The sequence below is a fragment of the Daktulosphaira vitifoliae genome, unplaced genomic scaffold (assembly GCF_025091365.1).
Source record: "Daktulosphaira vitifoliae isolate Bord-2020 unplaced genomic scaffold, ASM2509136v1 Scaffold_2, whole genome shotgun sequence".
NCBI classification, from domain to species: domain Eukaryota; kingdom Metazoa; phylum Arthropoda; class Insecta; order Hemiptera; family Phylloxeridae; genus Daktulosphaira; species Daktulosphaira vitifoliae.
Window position 1 is genome coordinate 36,014,059 of NW_026099573.1, and position 17,120 is coordinate 36,031,178.

Consider the following 17,120-nt stretch of genomic DNA (forward strand, 5'->3'; position numbering starts at 1 on the left):
TTTGTAATTAATCATTAATTAACTGTCCATAAAATAATAAATCTAATATAATTATCGTACTTGGCATAAAAAATTAAACTTCTAGAATCTTTTTTTAAACGAATATGCGTTTTCTAAAAAATAAAATGAAAATAAATAATTAAAAATCAACAAAATCAGTTATAACGTTATTATAAGTTAAGTTATTATAACGTTATTATAAATTTTAAGACTTTTACATGTTTTTTACTGTATGTAGTGTTTTTGTGGGCTATTTATTGAGAAAACAACATTGAAGTTATTATTTTTGAATTTCTTGTAAAATTTCCTTTACTTGAGTTTTACTTTTATTATTCTAAGTTAAGAGAAAAAAAAGTTATGAGACATAGATCAGTTATTTCTATTAAATTTGACTCTTCGACTCAACTTAATAGGCCCGGGGGCACGGGTTAACCTTAACGGATCGGTCCCAAATTTTGCACAGCTCATTTTTTTGACCATTAAAAAAAAATTAAGGGGTAGCGTAAAAAAAAAAACACATTCGATTTTTGAGGGCCACCCTAATGTACACACTCCTCTGGAAGTGGGGTCTTATAAATTTAACAAAGTACAGAAGTTCAATTACCTAGGTACACTTATAACTCAGAATAATGAAATACAAGAAAAGATAAAAACAAAAATACATGCATGCAATAGATGCTATTTTGGATTGAACAACTCTAAAATATTTAGGTGAACTCCTAAGTTATTTTTTAATACCGTGTTATTAGTACACTTGTATACGTATTATTAAACATATTATACGCTCAATTTTCCTGGAATTTAATTGATCTGATAATTTTAAGTTTCCTGTAATATTTTTTAGGAAAAAAATTCAATGATAAAATAGATAAAATATTAACTTTAATAAAAATTTTGATACACAATTTTTTTTTTAACATTCCTAATGTTTTTTGTTACAATTATTTTATTTTTATCTAATATTTCGTTTATAGGGTCAAAATCATAATATAAAAAAACCCAGCACAGTGAGATGGCGGCACAGTGGTGTCGTAGCATAGTTGGGTCCAGTATATATTAGTGACAGTTATGACAGTGATTAAAATCACTATCATAAAAAACGCTTCGATGCAAATCTGTAGACAGTGTTTAATTAAAAAAAAAAAAAATTTGTTAAAATAGCATATTTTTGAATATGGTAGCCATTTGCGCATAGAAGATAGGTCGTCGGGACAAATTTTTTATTTTATTTTATAGTACACAAAATAATCTTTAATTTGATATATGTTTAAAGGACGCATAATTTCCGGAACATTTTCAAAAATTAAGTTGAAAAAGTTATTTTTTGTAAAAAAGTTACTATTTTAAATCCCCCCAGTGAGCAGAATAAGTGTTAGATTTTCAAAAAAAATTATATCAAATGAAAGGGAAATATCTAAGGTTTCAATACAAAAAAATATTATTTTTATTTGTTCATTTTTGAAAAAGTTATGGCAGTTTTAAGTACAAAAAACATCCCGATAAAAGGTAATTTTTATCGCAAACATTACATTTTTTTTTAATTTTCGACAGCCATTTGCACATAGAAGATAAGATGTCGGGAAAAATTTTTTTTTTCATTTGATAGTATATAACATAACCTTTGATTTAATGTATGTTTAAAGGAAGCAATATTTCCGGACACATTTCAAAAGTTCAGTTGAAAAAGATCTATGTGTTTTACAATATTTTAAGTTTTGAACGCCCCCTATATAAGGGGAAATTGTCCAATTTTAATAAAAAGTATGTCAAATGAAAGATGTACTTATAATGTATTTAGAAAAAAAAAAATTGTGCTGATACATGCATTTTTCGAAAAGTTATAGCATTTTTAAGTTGAAAATTAAAAATTGAAAATCGAAAATTTTAACACAAAAATAGTGTTTTTTTAACTACGGCAACCGTTTACATGCAGAAGATAAAGTGTCGGGACAAATTTTTTTTTTTCATTTTATAGTACATAAAATAAGCTTTAATTTGATATATGTTTAAAGGACGCAGTATTTCCGGAACATTTTCAAAAGTTCAGTTGAAAAAGTTCTATTTTTTATACAATGTTTCAAAGTTTGAACCCCCCCTATATAAGGGGAAATTGTCTAATTTTAATAAAAAGTATGTCAAATGGAAGATGTACTTATAATGTATTTAGAAAAAAAAAAATTGTGCTGATACATGCATTTTTCGAAAAGTTATAGCATTTTTAAGTTGAAAATTAAAAATTGAAAATCGAAAATTTTAACACAAAAATAGTGTTTTTTTAACTACGGCAACCGTTTACATGCAGAAGATAAAGTGTCGGGACAAATTTTTTTTTTTCATTTTATAGTACATAAAATAAGCTTTAATTTGATATATGTTTAAAGGACGCAGTATTTCCGGAACATTTTCAAAAGTTCAGTTGAAAAAGTTCTATTTTTTATACAATGTTTCAAAGTTTGAACCCCCCCTATATAAGGGGAAATTGTCTAATTTTAATAAAAAGTATGTCAAATGGAAGATGTACTTATAATGTATTTAGAAAAAAAAAAATTGTGCTGATACATGCATTTTTCGAAAAGTTATAGCATTTTTAAGTTGAAAATTAAAAATTGAAAATCGAAAATTTTAACACAAAAATAGTGTTTTTTTAACTACGGCAACCGTTTACATGCAGAAGATAAAGTGTCGGGACAAATTTTTTTTTTTCATTTTATAGTACATAAAATAAGCTTTAATTTGATATATGTTTAAAGGACGCAGTATTTCCGGAACATTTTCAAAAATTAAGTTGAAAAAGTTAGTTTTTGTAAAAAAGTTGCTATTTTAAATCCCCCCTGTGAGCAGAATAAGTGTTAGATTTTCAAAAAAAAATGATATAAAATGAAAGAAAATTACCTAAGGTTTCAATATAAAGAAATATTATTTTGATTAGTTAATATTTGAAAAAGTTATGGCAGTTTTAAGTACAAAAAACATTCCGATAGAAGGTGATTTTTATCGTAAACATTACATTTTTTTTATAATTTCGACAGCCATTTGCACATAGAAGATAAGGTGTCGGGACAAATTTTTTTTTTTCATTTTATAGTACATAAAAAAAGCTTTAATTTGATATATGTTTAAAGGACGCAGTATTTCCGGAACATTTTCAAAAGTTCAGTTGAAAAAGTTCTATTTTTTATACAATGTTTCAAAGTTTGAACCCCCCCTATATAAGGGGAAATTGTCTAATTTTAATAAAAAGTATGTCAAATGGAAGATGTACTTATAATGTATTTAGAAAAAAAAAAATTGTGCTGATACATGCATTTTTCGAAAAGTTATAGCATTTTTAAGTTGAAAATTAAAAATTGAAAATCGAAAATTTTAACACAAAAATAGTGTTTTTTTAACTACGGCAACCGTTTACATGCAGAAGATAAAGTGTCGGGACAAATTTTTTTTTTTCATTTTATAGTACATAAAATAAGCTTTAATTTGATATATGTTTAAAGGACGCAGTATTTCCGGAACATTTTCAAAAATTAAGTTGAAAAAGTTAGTTTTTGTAAAAAAGTTGCAATTTTAAATCCCCCCCCATGAGCAGGTTAAGTGTTAAATTTTCAAAAAAATTATATCAAATGAAAGGAAAATATCTAAGGTTTTAGTTTAAAAAAAAATTATGTTGATTTGTTGATTTTTGAAAAAGTTATGGAAGTTTTAAGAAAAAAAAGTGAAAAAAATGACAAAATTTGTCGATTTTTAAATTTGTAATTTTTTTGGATATTTCCCCCATTTGCGGGGAACGAGGGAAAATTTTTAAATTTTTAAGGGTAATGTCTTCAACTAGATACAATTTGTGATCTTTTGACGTATTGTTAAAAGAAATCGGTCCAGTGAGAGCTGAGAAAAAGTAGTGACAGACACAAAAAAAAAAATAAACACATCATAGTAAAATTAATACCTTCTCAGCTTCGCATCGAAGCTAAAATTTGTTCTGATATATACATTTTTCAAAAAGTTATAACATTTTTAAGTTGAAAATTTAAAAAAAAATAGTGTTTTTTTAACTACGGCAGCAGTTTAAATGTAGAAGATAAAGTGTCGGGACAAATTTTTTTTTTTCATTTTATAGTACATAAAATAAGCTTTAATTTGATATATGTTTAAAGGACGCAGTATTTCCGGAACATTTTCAAAAGTTCAGTTGAAAAAGTTCTATTTTTTATACAATGTTTCAAAGTTTGAACCCCCCCTATATAAGGGGAAATTGTCTAATTTTAATAAAAAGTATGTCAAATGGAAGATGTACTTATAATGTATTTAGAAAAAAAAAAATTGTGCTGATACATGCATTTTTCGAAAAGTTATAGCATTTTTAAGTTGAAAATTAAAAATTGAAAATCGAAAATTTTAACACAAAAATAGTGTTTTTTTAACTACGGCAACCGTTTACATGCAGAAGATAAAGTGTCGGGACAAATTTTTTTTTTTCATTTTATAGTACATAAAATAAGCTTTAATTTGATATATGTTTAAAGGACGCAGTATTTCCGGAACATTTTCAAAAATTAAGTTGAAAAAGTTAGTTTTTGTAAAAAAGTTGCTATTTTAAATCTCCCCCAATGAGCAGGTTAAGTGTTAGATTTTCAAAAAAATGATATCAAATGAAAGGTAAATATCTAAGGTTTTAGTATAAAAAAAATTTATGTTGATTTGTTGATTTTTCAAAAAGTTATGGAAGATTTAAGAAAAAAAAGTGAAAAAATTTCGAAAATTAGCGATTTTTAAATTTGTAATTTTTTTGGATATTTCTCCCATTTTCGGGGAACGAGGGAATTTTTTTCAATTTTTAAGGGTAATGTCTTCAACTAGATACGATTTGTGATCTTTTGACGTATTTTTGAAAGAAATCGGTCCAGTGAGAGCTGAGAAAAAGTGGCAATAGACATAAAAAAAAAATAAAAAAAAACACATCATAGTAAAATTAATACCTTCTCCGCTTCGCATCGAAGCTAAAACAACATAACGTTTTTAATCCTACCTAGTTTATGTAATAATACTGGCTTTTAATACTATTATGAAACATAGCAATAAATGATTAAATAAAGTTTCATTATTATTATGTGTTTATTATTATTCAAGTTAAGTACTATAAAATGGCTCCCAGAAGAAGTGGATGTCCACGTAGAGTTGGATATTGGATTATAAGATGCTTTATTATGCAGCATATAAATAAGTGTCCCAAAGGTATCACTTACGCTGGATTAATTGACAAGATTGCTCGGCGTTATGGCACAAAAAGTTTCTTGACCAGTAAAAAAAATACTCGTAATTTAGTGGATGCAATTACTGTTTTATTACAGTCTAAAAGGATCAGATTAATAGCAGTAAATATTAAAATAAAGTTATGTAAAGAAATCATATATACATTTTAAAAATTTTATCAGGTACCTACTTCTTGCTCTAGTTCTTCAGAATTACCGTGTCAACCAGCTGCTCCACCAGGTTGTAAGTCGTGTTCCTCAGTAAATGATAACTAATATAAATCGTTCGATAAAAAAATATATCTTGTTTAATTAAACTATCAAAATTATTTTTATTGAAACAATTAAACAATTTTACTGGAGCTTAAGAATTTATACAAATGAACAATGCTGGCCAATTATTACAGCAATCTATGTATTAGATCCACATAAAGACCTATAAGCTCTGAGATCAGTTCTAATCAGCCTTTTAAACTTAAATCAGTTATCACAATGTCGTCGAAAACATTTTTAATAATATTTATATCAATTTTCAACATTTCAATATGTTACTAATACTGAATTTAAATATTTTAAATCTGAAAAAATTAAAAAAACCAAAATTTTTTTTTAAGGTTAGCTAAATTAGATTATAAATTATATTGAGTAAGGGTGTAAGGGGCGTGTCTTAGAAGGTCATACAAAATGACGTGGGTTTTAACTATAGTGCGCATGCGCACTATAACTTAATGTCAGTGGTGGGGAAGGTGGTTTATTCAAAATTGCCGTCATCCTCCTACGCAGCCTTCTACTAGAGGATAGGGTAAACTAAATCTTCATGTAAACTGATTTATAGTTTAACGGAAAGGATAATATATATTACATATATTACGTTTAATATTAAAAGTACGAATTACATTGAAATTGTGTACAAGTAGCGGCCGCCGCCGTCACTGTCCTTGACTATTCCTAGAACGACTCAACAATCTCGTTAACAAAAACTCTATAATGTTATTGTTGTAATAGCTATTATTGTAAAACTTAATTATTAAGTAATTGTCACCGTTGAGAACGTCCTACATACCCAACTCAATCACACCTCTACATCACCCAGGCATAGGGTGTCTGTTAAATTCGATGTAAACTAACGTAATTCAATTCAATTTACAACGGTGTGGGGATGAAACCTAACGTAAACTAACCTAAGTCGGGAGGGGATCTCTTCCTCCTTTAACAAGTCCTAAAGAGCGAGGGGGTAATGAAACTTAACATAAACTAATCTAATGGGAGAGGTGCGGATGAAACCCGACGTTGACTAACTTGCCGCACGTCTATAGATTGTATATATTACCTATAGTACACGTTGAGTTCGCGTGTTTGTTGTGTCGCACCCGCAAAAGCTTACTTCACTGACCTATGAGTACATTGTTATATCGCATATATTGTTAAATCCACCGATCGGTCGGGTAGGAAAGAGGTTTAGCCAAATGTGGATCTAAAATGAGGCTCGAAATTGAAATTATGATATACATTTTTATCAGAACAAAGACAACATCTGTCATTATGGCACTATAATTTCTAAGAATTTTATCATTGGCTACCAGACGCTTAGGTAAGCATATTTCCAACATCAAAGGTACAAATAATTTCTAAGAATTTTATCATCGGCTACCAGAAGTTTAGGCAAGCATATTTCCGACATCAAAGACGTAATCTTAGCGTTATAATCTTTATAAGAGTTTCCATATAAACAGATGTTGCTTTAACTTGTTGGTATTGTGTTAACTCAAGTCGATATTTTTATGCTTCAAGAATGGCTGGTTCTCTCGCAACAATTTTTAAATTCTATAACAAACATTTGTTAAACCCGAACCTCACAGTGAATTAATCGATTGCACTGATTACGTTTTGAATTTCAATTCTCGTAAATTCGTTTAGATAGGATTGGATCCAAAATATCGATTTAACGTAACTATTCGTTTACTATCGTTAACCCGTTACATACGATATTATTAATATTCTGTCCTTAATTCTCGAACAGGTAAAAAGGATTATTTTAATCAAGGATGAATACGTTACACTATCAAAGACTACATTTCAAGGAGAATCTTCATTAGTCTTCGAATCACAAGCACAAAATGAATGCCGAGTGTTACTCACCCGATCAAACATTTTAAAACTCAGCGCTTTGGAATGTATCTTAGAGGCTATCAATCAAAAGATAATTGTAATTCAACCATTGGTTCTACAACAGTTTGAAGAGATGGTTCAATTTATGAAATCACAATAGGAATTAAATGTGGAAAACAAATGTATGCTGATCAATGCGGTTTCGGATTTTACGATTAGAAACAGATTATACAATAGCGATCTGAGCTACAAAAGCCAAATAAAACAATTTGCAAGTCAGCAGTTGGCACAACGGTGGGCGATGCTGGAAGCATATACTAAACAAAAGGTGAGTTACATTTTTTTTTAAATTAAGTAGAACGTGTTTAATAAATATATATAATTTTTTCAGTTTTCTGGTGGAGAAAACGTATGCTCAATATTTTTTCGGTCGCTGGCTGATTATATAACAGATGCATATATATAGTAAGAAACAATTATACCATCAAGTACAAACAACCAAGAAATATCAACAGTAATTTTTAGTAATAGCTATCCGTCGTAAAACGACTGGTATCTAAAACATGTGTATAATTTATAAATTTTATGTTGTATTGACAAAATAGTGTTATTATTATTTATATATACTTATACTGCGACAGAGTGAAAATTTCATTTTTAACTGAATATATAATGAAAATATTAATGGATACAAAGACTATAAATACGTTTAAAGAATAACCAGACGTTTAGGTAATCATTTCCAACATCAAAGATGTCGCCGTATAGTAGTAATCACTGTCGTATGCATTTTATGAGAAAAAAATGACAATGTCTATTGTTATGGCACTATAATTTCTAATAATGTTATCATTGCTTACCAGACGCTTAGGCAAGCATATTTCCGATATCAAAGATGTCACCGCACATTAATGATCCTTGTCGTATGCATTTTATAAGAACAATAAAAGGTTTTTCACGCCTGCGCATTTTATTATTTTACTATAATACCGGTTAAACACTCTTTATCCGTCACATACGTGTTCATTGACGTTAACATAAAGTTGTCTTTTTAAAAACTAGAAATTAAATTTTAAAATAAATCCAATACCGAATTGTATTATGTATTATCACTTAGAAGTGATAGAAAAAGTCTAATTGCTGGTTATAAAACAGCGTGAAAAGTTGATTAATAAAAGTAATTTTTGATTCTGATGAAAGTCCTTTGTAGTACAATGTACTTATTCATAAATAACAAAAATGTATGATTCAAAAGTATTGAATTAATGCATTTAAATTTTTATTCGCGTTAAAAGTAAAGAAATATACAACTATTTTATTATTATATATCTCCGTAAAAATTATAAAATTATAATATTGCTTTTTTAATTATCCTCCAATTTCTTAAAATTCAATATTATCTACAGATTTGCATCAAAGCGTTTCTTATGATAGTGTTTTTAATCACTGTCAGATGTCATCTATACTGGTCCCAATTATACCATGTTCACACTTTGCTGCGACCCCAACGGGCTTCCGTTTTATTTTTTATATTAACGTTTTACGTTCAAATAGACGCAAGTGAAATAGAAGTCGATGTTGTATTATTTCAGCGGAAAAAAACTGGTCAGAGAAGAATTATCTCAATATGCCAGTCATAAACTGTATCCCACTCAAACACTGTACTCAGCCATAAAACTTGACTGTCTAGTCATTGTAAAAGTTGTCGATTGTTTCCGGACGTACGTAGATGGAAAGTTCTATATAGTTTTACAGATTTATGAACATAAAATCGTAGGTGACATGGTTCTTAGACGAAATCGTTGAATAACTTACAGATATTATTCTAAGAGTTTACTAATCATATAGCATAAGTTGGTTTGATGTTTATTCTAACTGTGTTAACGACTGACACTTTAAGATAAAGACTTTTAAGATGATCTATGTGACGACAGTCTTAATAAAAAAAGATTACTTTAACAAACATTTCATATTTGTAATAAAATTACTTACAATGAAAACCAATTCGTATTTACAATAATTAATATTTCTGACAACTACGTAATGAAATAAAACTTAGCTGATCTTGCGTCACATTTGACAAGAACACAAAATATTAGTGGTGAAATATATAAAAGTCTTATTATTTTATTATATAAAAGAAATTAATCTTACAAAATCGAAAAACATCAGCTTTGCATTTAAATATTACATAAAGTCATGTAATCAATAATGAAATATATACTATTATATATAACCCGGTAATATAAAAAAACATAAATGAGAAAAATTGAGCAGTATAAAATTATGAAATTGTAAATATAATTGCTAATAATTCATCGAATATCTGATATATTATGCTTGGATCCAAATATTTTATTTAGTTGATTCTCATAATCATCAATGTTACGTTTCATTATTTCCATACAAGGACCCAATAATCGTTCAAATGCATCAACGTCTAAAAATGCTAATTTCACTTTCCCTGATGCAAAAACTGAAGCAGCACGACCTTTATGTGACAAAAGAGATAATTCTCCAAAATAGCAACCTTTTTTTAACTGATTCACATTAATTTGCTCGCCAGTATCACTGGTGACTACTACATTGACAGTTCCTTCTTCAACAAAATACATACCATCCCCTGGATCTCCTTGTTTGATTATACATTCGTTGTTTTCATAAAACTTTGGTATAAGGGCGTCAGCTAAATTCATACGCTCATATGACTGTAAAGATTTCAACATAGGAACCATGCCAATAAGATCCTCGTACATTTTACGTTTTTTAAATGCAGTTTTCAAGACAATACGCCGAAACATTTTACGATCCATGACCCATAGCAAACCATCAGATATCGATTTTACAGTTGCAGCTCGGGGTATATTGTAAAGTAATGCTAATTCTCCAAAACTACCTTTATTTTCATATGTATGTACCAAACGTTCACTACCTCCTATTTCAGATACATACGCCACAAACAGTCCCCTATCAATTACATAAAAGTTATCACCATCATCTCCCTCTTTTATAATAATATCTCCAGGGTGAACTTGGCGATCAAACATAGCATCAATGACATAGTTGATCTGCTCTGGATCTAATGCTCTGAATATAAATATTTTTTTTACATTAAATTTAAGAGAATTACGTTGATCATCGGTTTTAGGAAATACAACTTTGTATCTTTCATCCTGATCATCTTCTTCGGGATTATATGTTTCTGCAAATACTGACTTGCGTCTAGAACAATAACGCGCACGTTGTGGTTCAACATCAGAACAATCAGATTCCTCAGACTGGACGTCCGGACCTTGTAAATGTTTAGCCTTTTTTAGCTTATCGAAAAATTCGATAGCATAATCAATTAGGTCACCGGGTTGCTCAAGTAAATATCCAATAGTAAGATCAAGTAGAATATCTCTAAGCTCGTCCGGTACACTTAATTTTGTTTGACTTTCATCACATTCGCTCATTTTTTTTTCAAATTGACTTAGTACATTTGAAAATAATTACAATTGACGATGTTTCAGATTTATACATAACATAACAAATTAATTAATTTTTTGATATTGAATTTTACGAAAATACTAAGAGATTAGTTGTCAAATATATAATGTATAATTATATTTTACCATGGTAATCTATAAAAAAATTCTGTTGATCAATGAAAAATATTGATATAATAAAATGAATACTAGTAAATACAGTAGGAAGGGTCGAAATCATGGGTAAAACAAGGCACGGTATATTTCTGAATATCAGTATATTATAGAATACTATAGGATATAATTATAAGGTATTCCTTATATAAATCTGAATTTTTCAATTGTAGCATCTATTTAAACACTATGAGTTACATAGAAATTATCACTATGATTTTTATTGAAATGATGTATTTTGATATTAATATAAAAAGTTTTGATAAATTTAAGTAAAAATAAAAACTTAAAAAATCGTCCAACTTATTTGTAATTACACAAATAGTTACAATAAATAAATATTAATAAATACTATGCTTTCTTTAATTTGTAATTTTAAAATTACTATTATCAAATAAATAATAATATTGGCAAATTTTCCCTTTAACAAAAAACTTATGTATATAATTAGATTATCTAAAATGCCTGATATCCAAGAAAATAATCATTTTATAACATAAAAAAAACAAAAATAAGAGATTCCTCATGAAATATCACATTAAATTTAATACACTTTATCAAATAGTTACAATAAATTAATGATAATGAATACCATGCTTTGTTTATTTTCTAATATTTAAAAAAATAACTGATTAATAAGTATAATGTACTTGATTTAACATTTGAATACTGTAACACTATAAGGTTCATTTCTATATAATTAATTAAATTTAAGTGTTGGTGCTAAATAGTAAATTGATATAGTTCAGTAAACATTTTTTTATATTTAAACTATATATTTTTAGTTATATGATAAAATGCTTCATTGAGTTCAGAGTTTAATCAGTAGTGGAATTAATATTGGATATTTATCATTACACAAAAAGTTCAACTATATTTTTTCTATTCTAGAGATCTAAATAAATATGTATTGACTTTTTGACTAAATTGAGAGGTGACCAATAGGGCCACGATAGTGGTCCGTTCTACGATAGTAGAACGGATAGTGGAGTCACCAAACTTATGGCTCCCTCACAATAAAGAATTTTGGGTCGCAAACTTCTTATGCAAGGGGCTTTATTATTTAAAAACAAACACCCAGACAATAAGGGGATTAAAAAAAAAAAAGAAATATTAACTGTTATAGAAGACCATAATAATACATTAGCGTATTATGTAAATAAAGCAAAATATATTTTATTTAATGTCACCAATGGTAGACACATATTAGTATGTTAAAGGCCATTACCTTAATACTACGGATAATTATTAAAGGAAAAAGTAAGATACAAATGAATATTGGAGATATTGGAACAAGTCTGTATACTCCGGATGCGGCGGATAATTTTTGGTCGTCTGTATCGTACTTGGACACTACGGGAATAACATATACATGTATTAAATATACACGATACGCCACTGACCACAAATTATCCTACATACATTGTAAGTTGGATAAAAATGGAAATTCTGCTCCCCCCCATGGCGAATGATAAAAGAGGTGGGGTCTGATGGTGGTGGTAGTTAGGGGTGTGACTTAAAGGGTCATTCAAAATAGTGGTTATTTAAACTATAATTCTATAGCTCAATGGCAGCAGAGTAGTGTGGGAGGTGGCTCAATTAAAATTGCTGTCCTCCCTAAGGTACCCACTACTTAAAGATAGAGTAAACGAAACCCCCATGAAAACTATTCTATAGTCTAGTGAAGAGGGTAATGTATATTTACATGTTGTTCTTTCTTTATTCCTGAACTTAATATTTCATACTCGGCTGGATTCTTCCCTTCTTCTTTTTTTACCACTGAATGCTTTGTCATCATTAATGCTCTCATTTTTATATCTTCTACTTCAATTTTTAATTAATTTTAATAGCAAAAATTTGCTATTTTTTCTGATTCTCTATCTTGCCAAAATGCCATAATTTCTAATCCATTTTGTTCTTTCTCCCTACATTCTTATTATTAGATCACTCATCTCCTTAATTCGATCCCAGAATAAATCTATTGTTTTTCACGAAACAGGTGACCGGCTTGCTACTTCTACCAAACCATTCTTACCTCTGTGAAGTTAGCTCCCGAGACTCAGCGCCCAACCACAAACTGATAAGACGGTAACCATAACAGTGTTCATTGGGTTGCCTGACTGTTAGAGTTCAAGGGAAAGAAGTACCAATAATATTAATTTCATCATTATAATTATAAAATGTATATATATTATAATTATTATGCTATGAAAAAAAAGAACAGCAAAAATGTATAATTTTAGTTTTAGTTATTATTGAGGTGGGCATGTATTATACGAATGTATAATATATAATAATACTTTTTGATAATAATTGTTTTTTTATTATTCTAATTATTAAATGAAATTATTATGGTAATAATCTCCTAAATTAATTTTTTCTTAACTTCGAAAATTGAAAATGTATAACGAAAATCCTTGTAAAAATAACACAGTCATATATAAAAAATATAATATAAATATATATTCTAAAGTAAACATAAATATATAAGTACAAAAAATATTTATAACATATACAACAATTTAATACATTATAAAACTATATAAAAATGTATACAATTGAAAGGATCCCATATAACACAACTTCCACTCTAAACAAAATATAACATTTATATAAGAAATATCAATACTCACAAGTATTTATACATTCAAATACACTTAGGATCAATTCCTTAAGTCGTGTCAAGACATTGATCAAAATTTCCTATTAGAAAAAGTATTTATAAAGGATACAAACAATGCAATAACCCTCTCCCAAAGAAACTATCAATATTTCAGAAATATTGAAATCCTATAAACCGATATGTACAAATACACATTGGCATGTATTAATATATGATGTAGAAATCATTATAGGGGGCAATAAACCCATCACTTGTACTCTGCGAAATTAAGTTTTTCTAATAGAAAATTTTACAAACATGTTTACTATATCAATACAAAAAAATTAGTTTGTTTATTGTATAAGTCAATTTTAAACTTAATAATTTATTTAATATTTAGATAAAATTCATAATTCTATATTAAAATATTAGTCATTTATTGAACTTATAAATGTAATATTATTAATTTAAGTAAAAACTATTTATTTAAATACAATATGAAAATATATCTGATGGTTCCCTCCTCTTTTTTCGACTGGGCTTGGGACCAGCTTTGGCAGAGTTACCCCATCAGATAACGAGTATCTAATAAGGACGTCTTTCCCTAAAGACGTGAACGCCTTTCCCTAAAGACGTTAAGCCTTTCCCTAAAGGCTTTAGCCTTTCCCTAAAGGCTTTAGCCTTTCCCTAAAGGGTTTAGCCTTTCCCTAAAGGCTTTAGCGTGGATTTCTTTTCTGATCAGAAACTCCACTATGTAATGTACTCACCATTGGGCAGTCTACATCATGTTCATTATTAACAAATTAGTGCTTTCCAGTGGCCCGTCTAACTAATGTTTATATGAAAAGGGGGTGTATATCATAAAATTCGCCGAATGAGCATTTTAAATTTTAAGCTGCTTTTTTTTATGTCAATTTTCATTAAAAGAGTCAAAACTTAAAAAATAGAAATGTACAGCAACCATTAAATAGCACCACACAGTCATTTCTAACACTAGTCTTGGAATAGTATATACTATCATAAAAGATCAGATGTTTAATGAGTCGATGGAATTTAGTAAAGATGAAAACGAAAAATAATTATAAGATTAAATTGTAGCACTAATAAGTTAACAACTAACACACACAGATTTCTTTCCCAATCAGAAATTCTGTGACAATATAATTAAATACTATTTGCAGAACAAAGTCCACAGATCCACTTGATATCATTGTCAGGCAATGGATCTTTTTTCGGTAAACAATTGATATGTAACCATCGAGTACAAGACTCACATTGTACCATTTCTCCACTTCTTTTGTCAATCTTTTTGCTTTTCTCGTTAAAACTACCTTCATCAACACCACAGATTAGACAACTGTTTTTCATACACTCCGAATTACTCAAAATCAAATTTTGTAATTTCTTTCTGTAATCATTTGGATCGAATTTGTTCATAATTATTTTATTTGTCATCAATTGATCTGCAAAATATAACATAAAAACGCCACAATTAAAACTATCATTTTGATAGGGTATAGTCACATCATTTATCTCCCACTCTGTAATATTACCAATTACTTGTACTCTATTCCAACTCATTAGCGTTTTTTTCAAACTATTTAAAACTTTAACTTTCATATTAATTTTATGTGATAAGTCTTCATGACCTAATCTAGAAGAATTTAAATAACTTACTTTTTTTTTAGTAAAATCTACTAACATCAGTGTCCAATGGCTATTATTTTCTAATAAAGGAATAAGTACTCTAGAAAATTCAATCCAACCCATACCTTCAATTTTACCATTTTCATTTGGAGGTTCAATTCTTTTTCCCAAATTGATCATATAGTACGATATATCTGGACTCATACATCCCAGCATATGTTGTTTTTGTTTGACCCAAGTTCGTTCACTTCTTTTTAGACAAATCTGTAACAAACACCAAATTTCTTTATTTTCTAACCAAAGTTCATTATTTTCGCCCTTAGTATCTAAATGTTTGAAGTCTTCAGAAGATATTTCAACCGTCTCATTTCCAAAAGACATTCTGGCAACTATGTAATTTTTACACCCCGGATAACCATGCATATAATATAATCCATCTTTAATTAAATTACTTGTACGGTACATCTTATACTTCCCAACTGGTGATTCATCTCCAGATGGCTCCCATACTACAGTATGACCATAGGATATAACAGAAGAATCTTTATTAGTGTCATCGTTTTTATATTTTTCAACTAAATCAAGTGTTTCGTTTATACAATCAACATTTAAAATTTCTGTACTACTATAATGAGCATTACCAATGTCCTCTGAAGGTTCAATATCTTTTTGCACACTTACCTCAGAAACAAACTTTCGATTCAACACTTCATTTGTTTTATCATTTTCACTTATACTTTTAGTATTTTTGAATGTATTCATACTTTTTTGTGGTCTTAAAATAGTTCCCAAGTTAACAAGATTAGAAGGTTTTTTACCTTTTTTAAGCCAGAATTCTTTATCATTCAGGTGCAACTCATCATCATTATTAGCATTATTTTTAGGTCTGATTGCAAGCACATTTTTAGGAATTATCAATCCACAACGGCTCCAAATAGCAGTTACCCGTGCACTGGTTTTTTCTATAAACCTTCCACATTTCATTTTTCTTTGGTTACCTAGAACATGATTTTTAATGATATTAAACCAACTTTCTGCAGTTGCGTTGCTCTGACGTTTTTCCAAGCCAATTTTTGCTGTTATCACTCTACTCCATAGTGGAATGTAGGGTATATTCTCAATGAGAAAATGTAACATATATGTCTCAGAATACATGTCATTTTTTCCCTGGTCATCAACCGTATTGGATATTTCTATGTAAACAGCATCTAATATTTCTTTGAAATCATAATAGAAAGCAGATTTCTTACACTCAGCATAATATGGTTTTTCATTTAGAGGGTTCACTACATGATCTTTTAGGTCCATTTCTTCCAATTTTAATACTTTATTGCCTTTAAAAAGAAAATTCATTTCTGCCCTAGCACTATTACATAAAGGTGTTACATTTTTGGAAAGAAGTATTCTGCTTAATAGTCTGCTTAATTTTTTATCTCTTCATAATTATCCATATCAAATACGAGGCCAACACATTTTGATACATAATATGCATTGCTTTCATCATCAAAAATTGTTTTTGCATGCTTTATAACATTTTTTATGTAATGGTTGCTGCATGTACTTACTACAACATCATTGTCTGGAAATTTTACATTTTTTTTTGTTAAAACTTGATGACACAAATCAAGGTATTCAAAAATATTATTTTTGTTATTCCACGCTTTGGATATTCCATGCATGAAAGCCCAACTGAAGTCTGTAACAACATTCTTGAAAGGGGGCCATGAAAGACCAACTTCATTTATAAACTTTTCTTTGAACGAAGTCAGCCAACTTTCAATAGTTAGCCTATCATGTGTACTACTTATCATTTCTGTTACTGGACAAATATTTTCAATTTTGTCTATCTGCACAATTGCAGCATAATAATAAATGGTT

The 17,120-nt window shown here is 28.6% G+C and overlaps 2 protein-coding genes and 1 long non-coding RNA gene across 3 annotated transcripts; 1 reads left to right on the plus strand and 2 right to left on the minus strand.

The window, feature by feature from the left end:
- The first annotated feature begins 2,635 nt into the window (after positions 1–2,635).
- On the plus strand, positions 2,636–3,970 carry LOC126899851 (uncharacterized). Its single transcript, XR_007702722.1, has 2 exons — positions 2,636–2,793; positions 3,536–3,970. It is a non-coding gene; the product is annotated as an uncharacterized LOC126899851 (long non-coding RNA).
- Positions 3,971–9,667: 5,697 nt separating this feature from the next.
- On the minus strand, positions 9,668–10,807 carry LOC126898214 (cAMP-dependent protein kinase type II regulatory subunit-like). The gene has a single exon (XM_050672155.1). It carries the CDS (start codon positions 10,805–10,807, stop codon positions 9,668–9,670), a length of 1,140 nt encoding a protein of 379 aa, XP_050528112.1.
- A 4,148-nt stretch (positions 10,808–14,955) lies between these two features.
- Positions 14,956–17,102, minus strand: LOC126899810 (uncharacterized). The gene is made up of 2 exons (XM_050675033.1): positions 15,273–17,102; positions 14,956–15,058 (listed from the first exon to the last, which is right to left on the minus strand). The coding sequence occupies exons 1-2, from the start codon at positions 16,593–16,595 to the stop codon at positions 15,050–15,052; spliced, it is 1,332 nt and encodes a 443-aa protein (XP_050530990.1). The 5' UTR covers positions 16,596–17,102; the 3' UTR covers positions 14,956–15,049.
- Between the last annotated feature and the right edge of the window lie 18 nt (positions 17,103–17,120).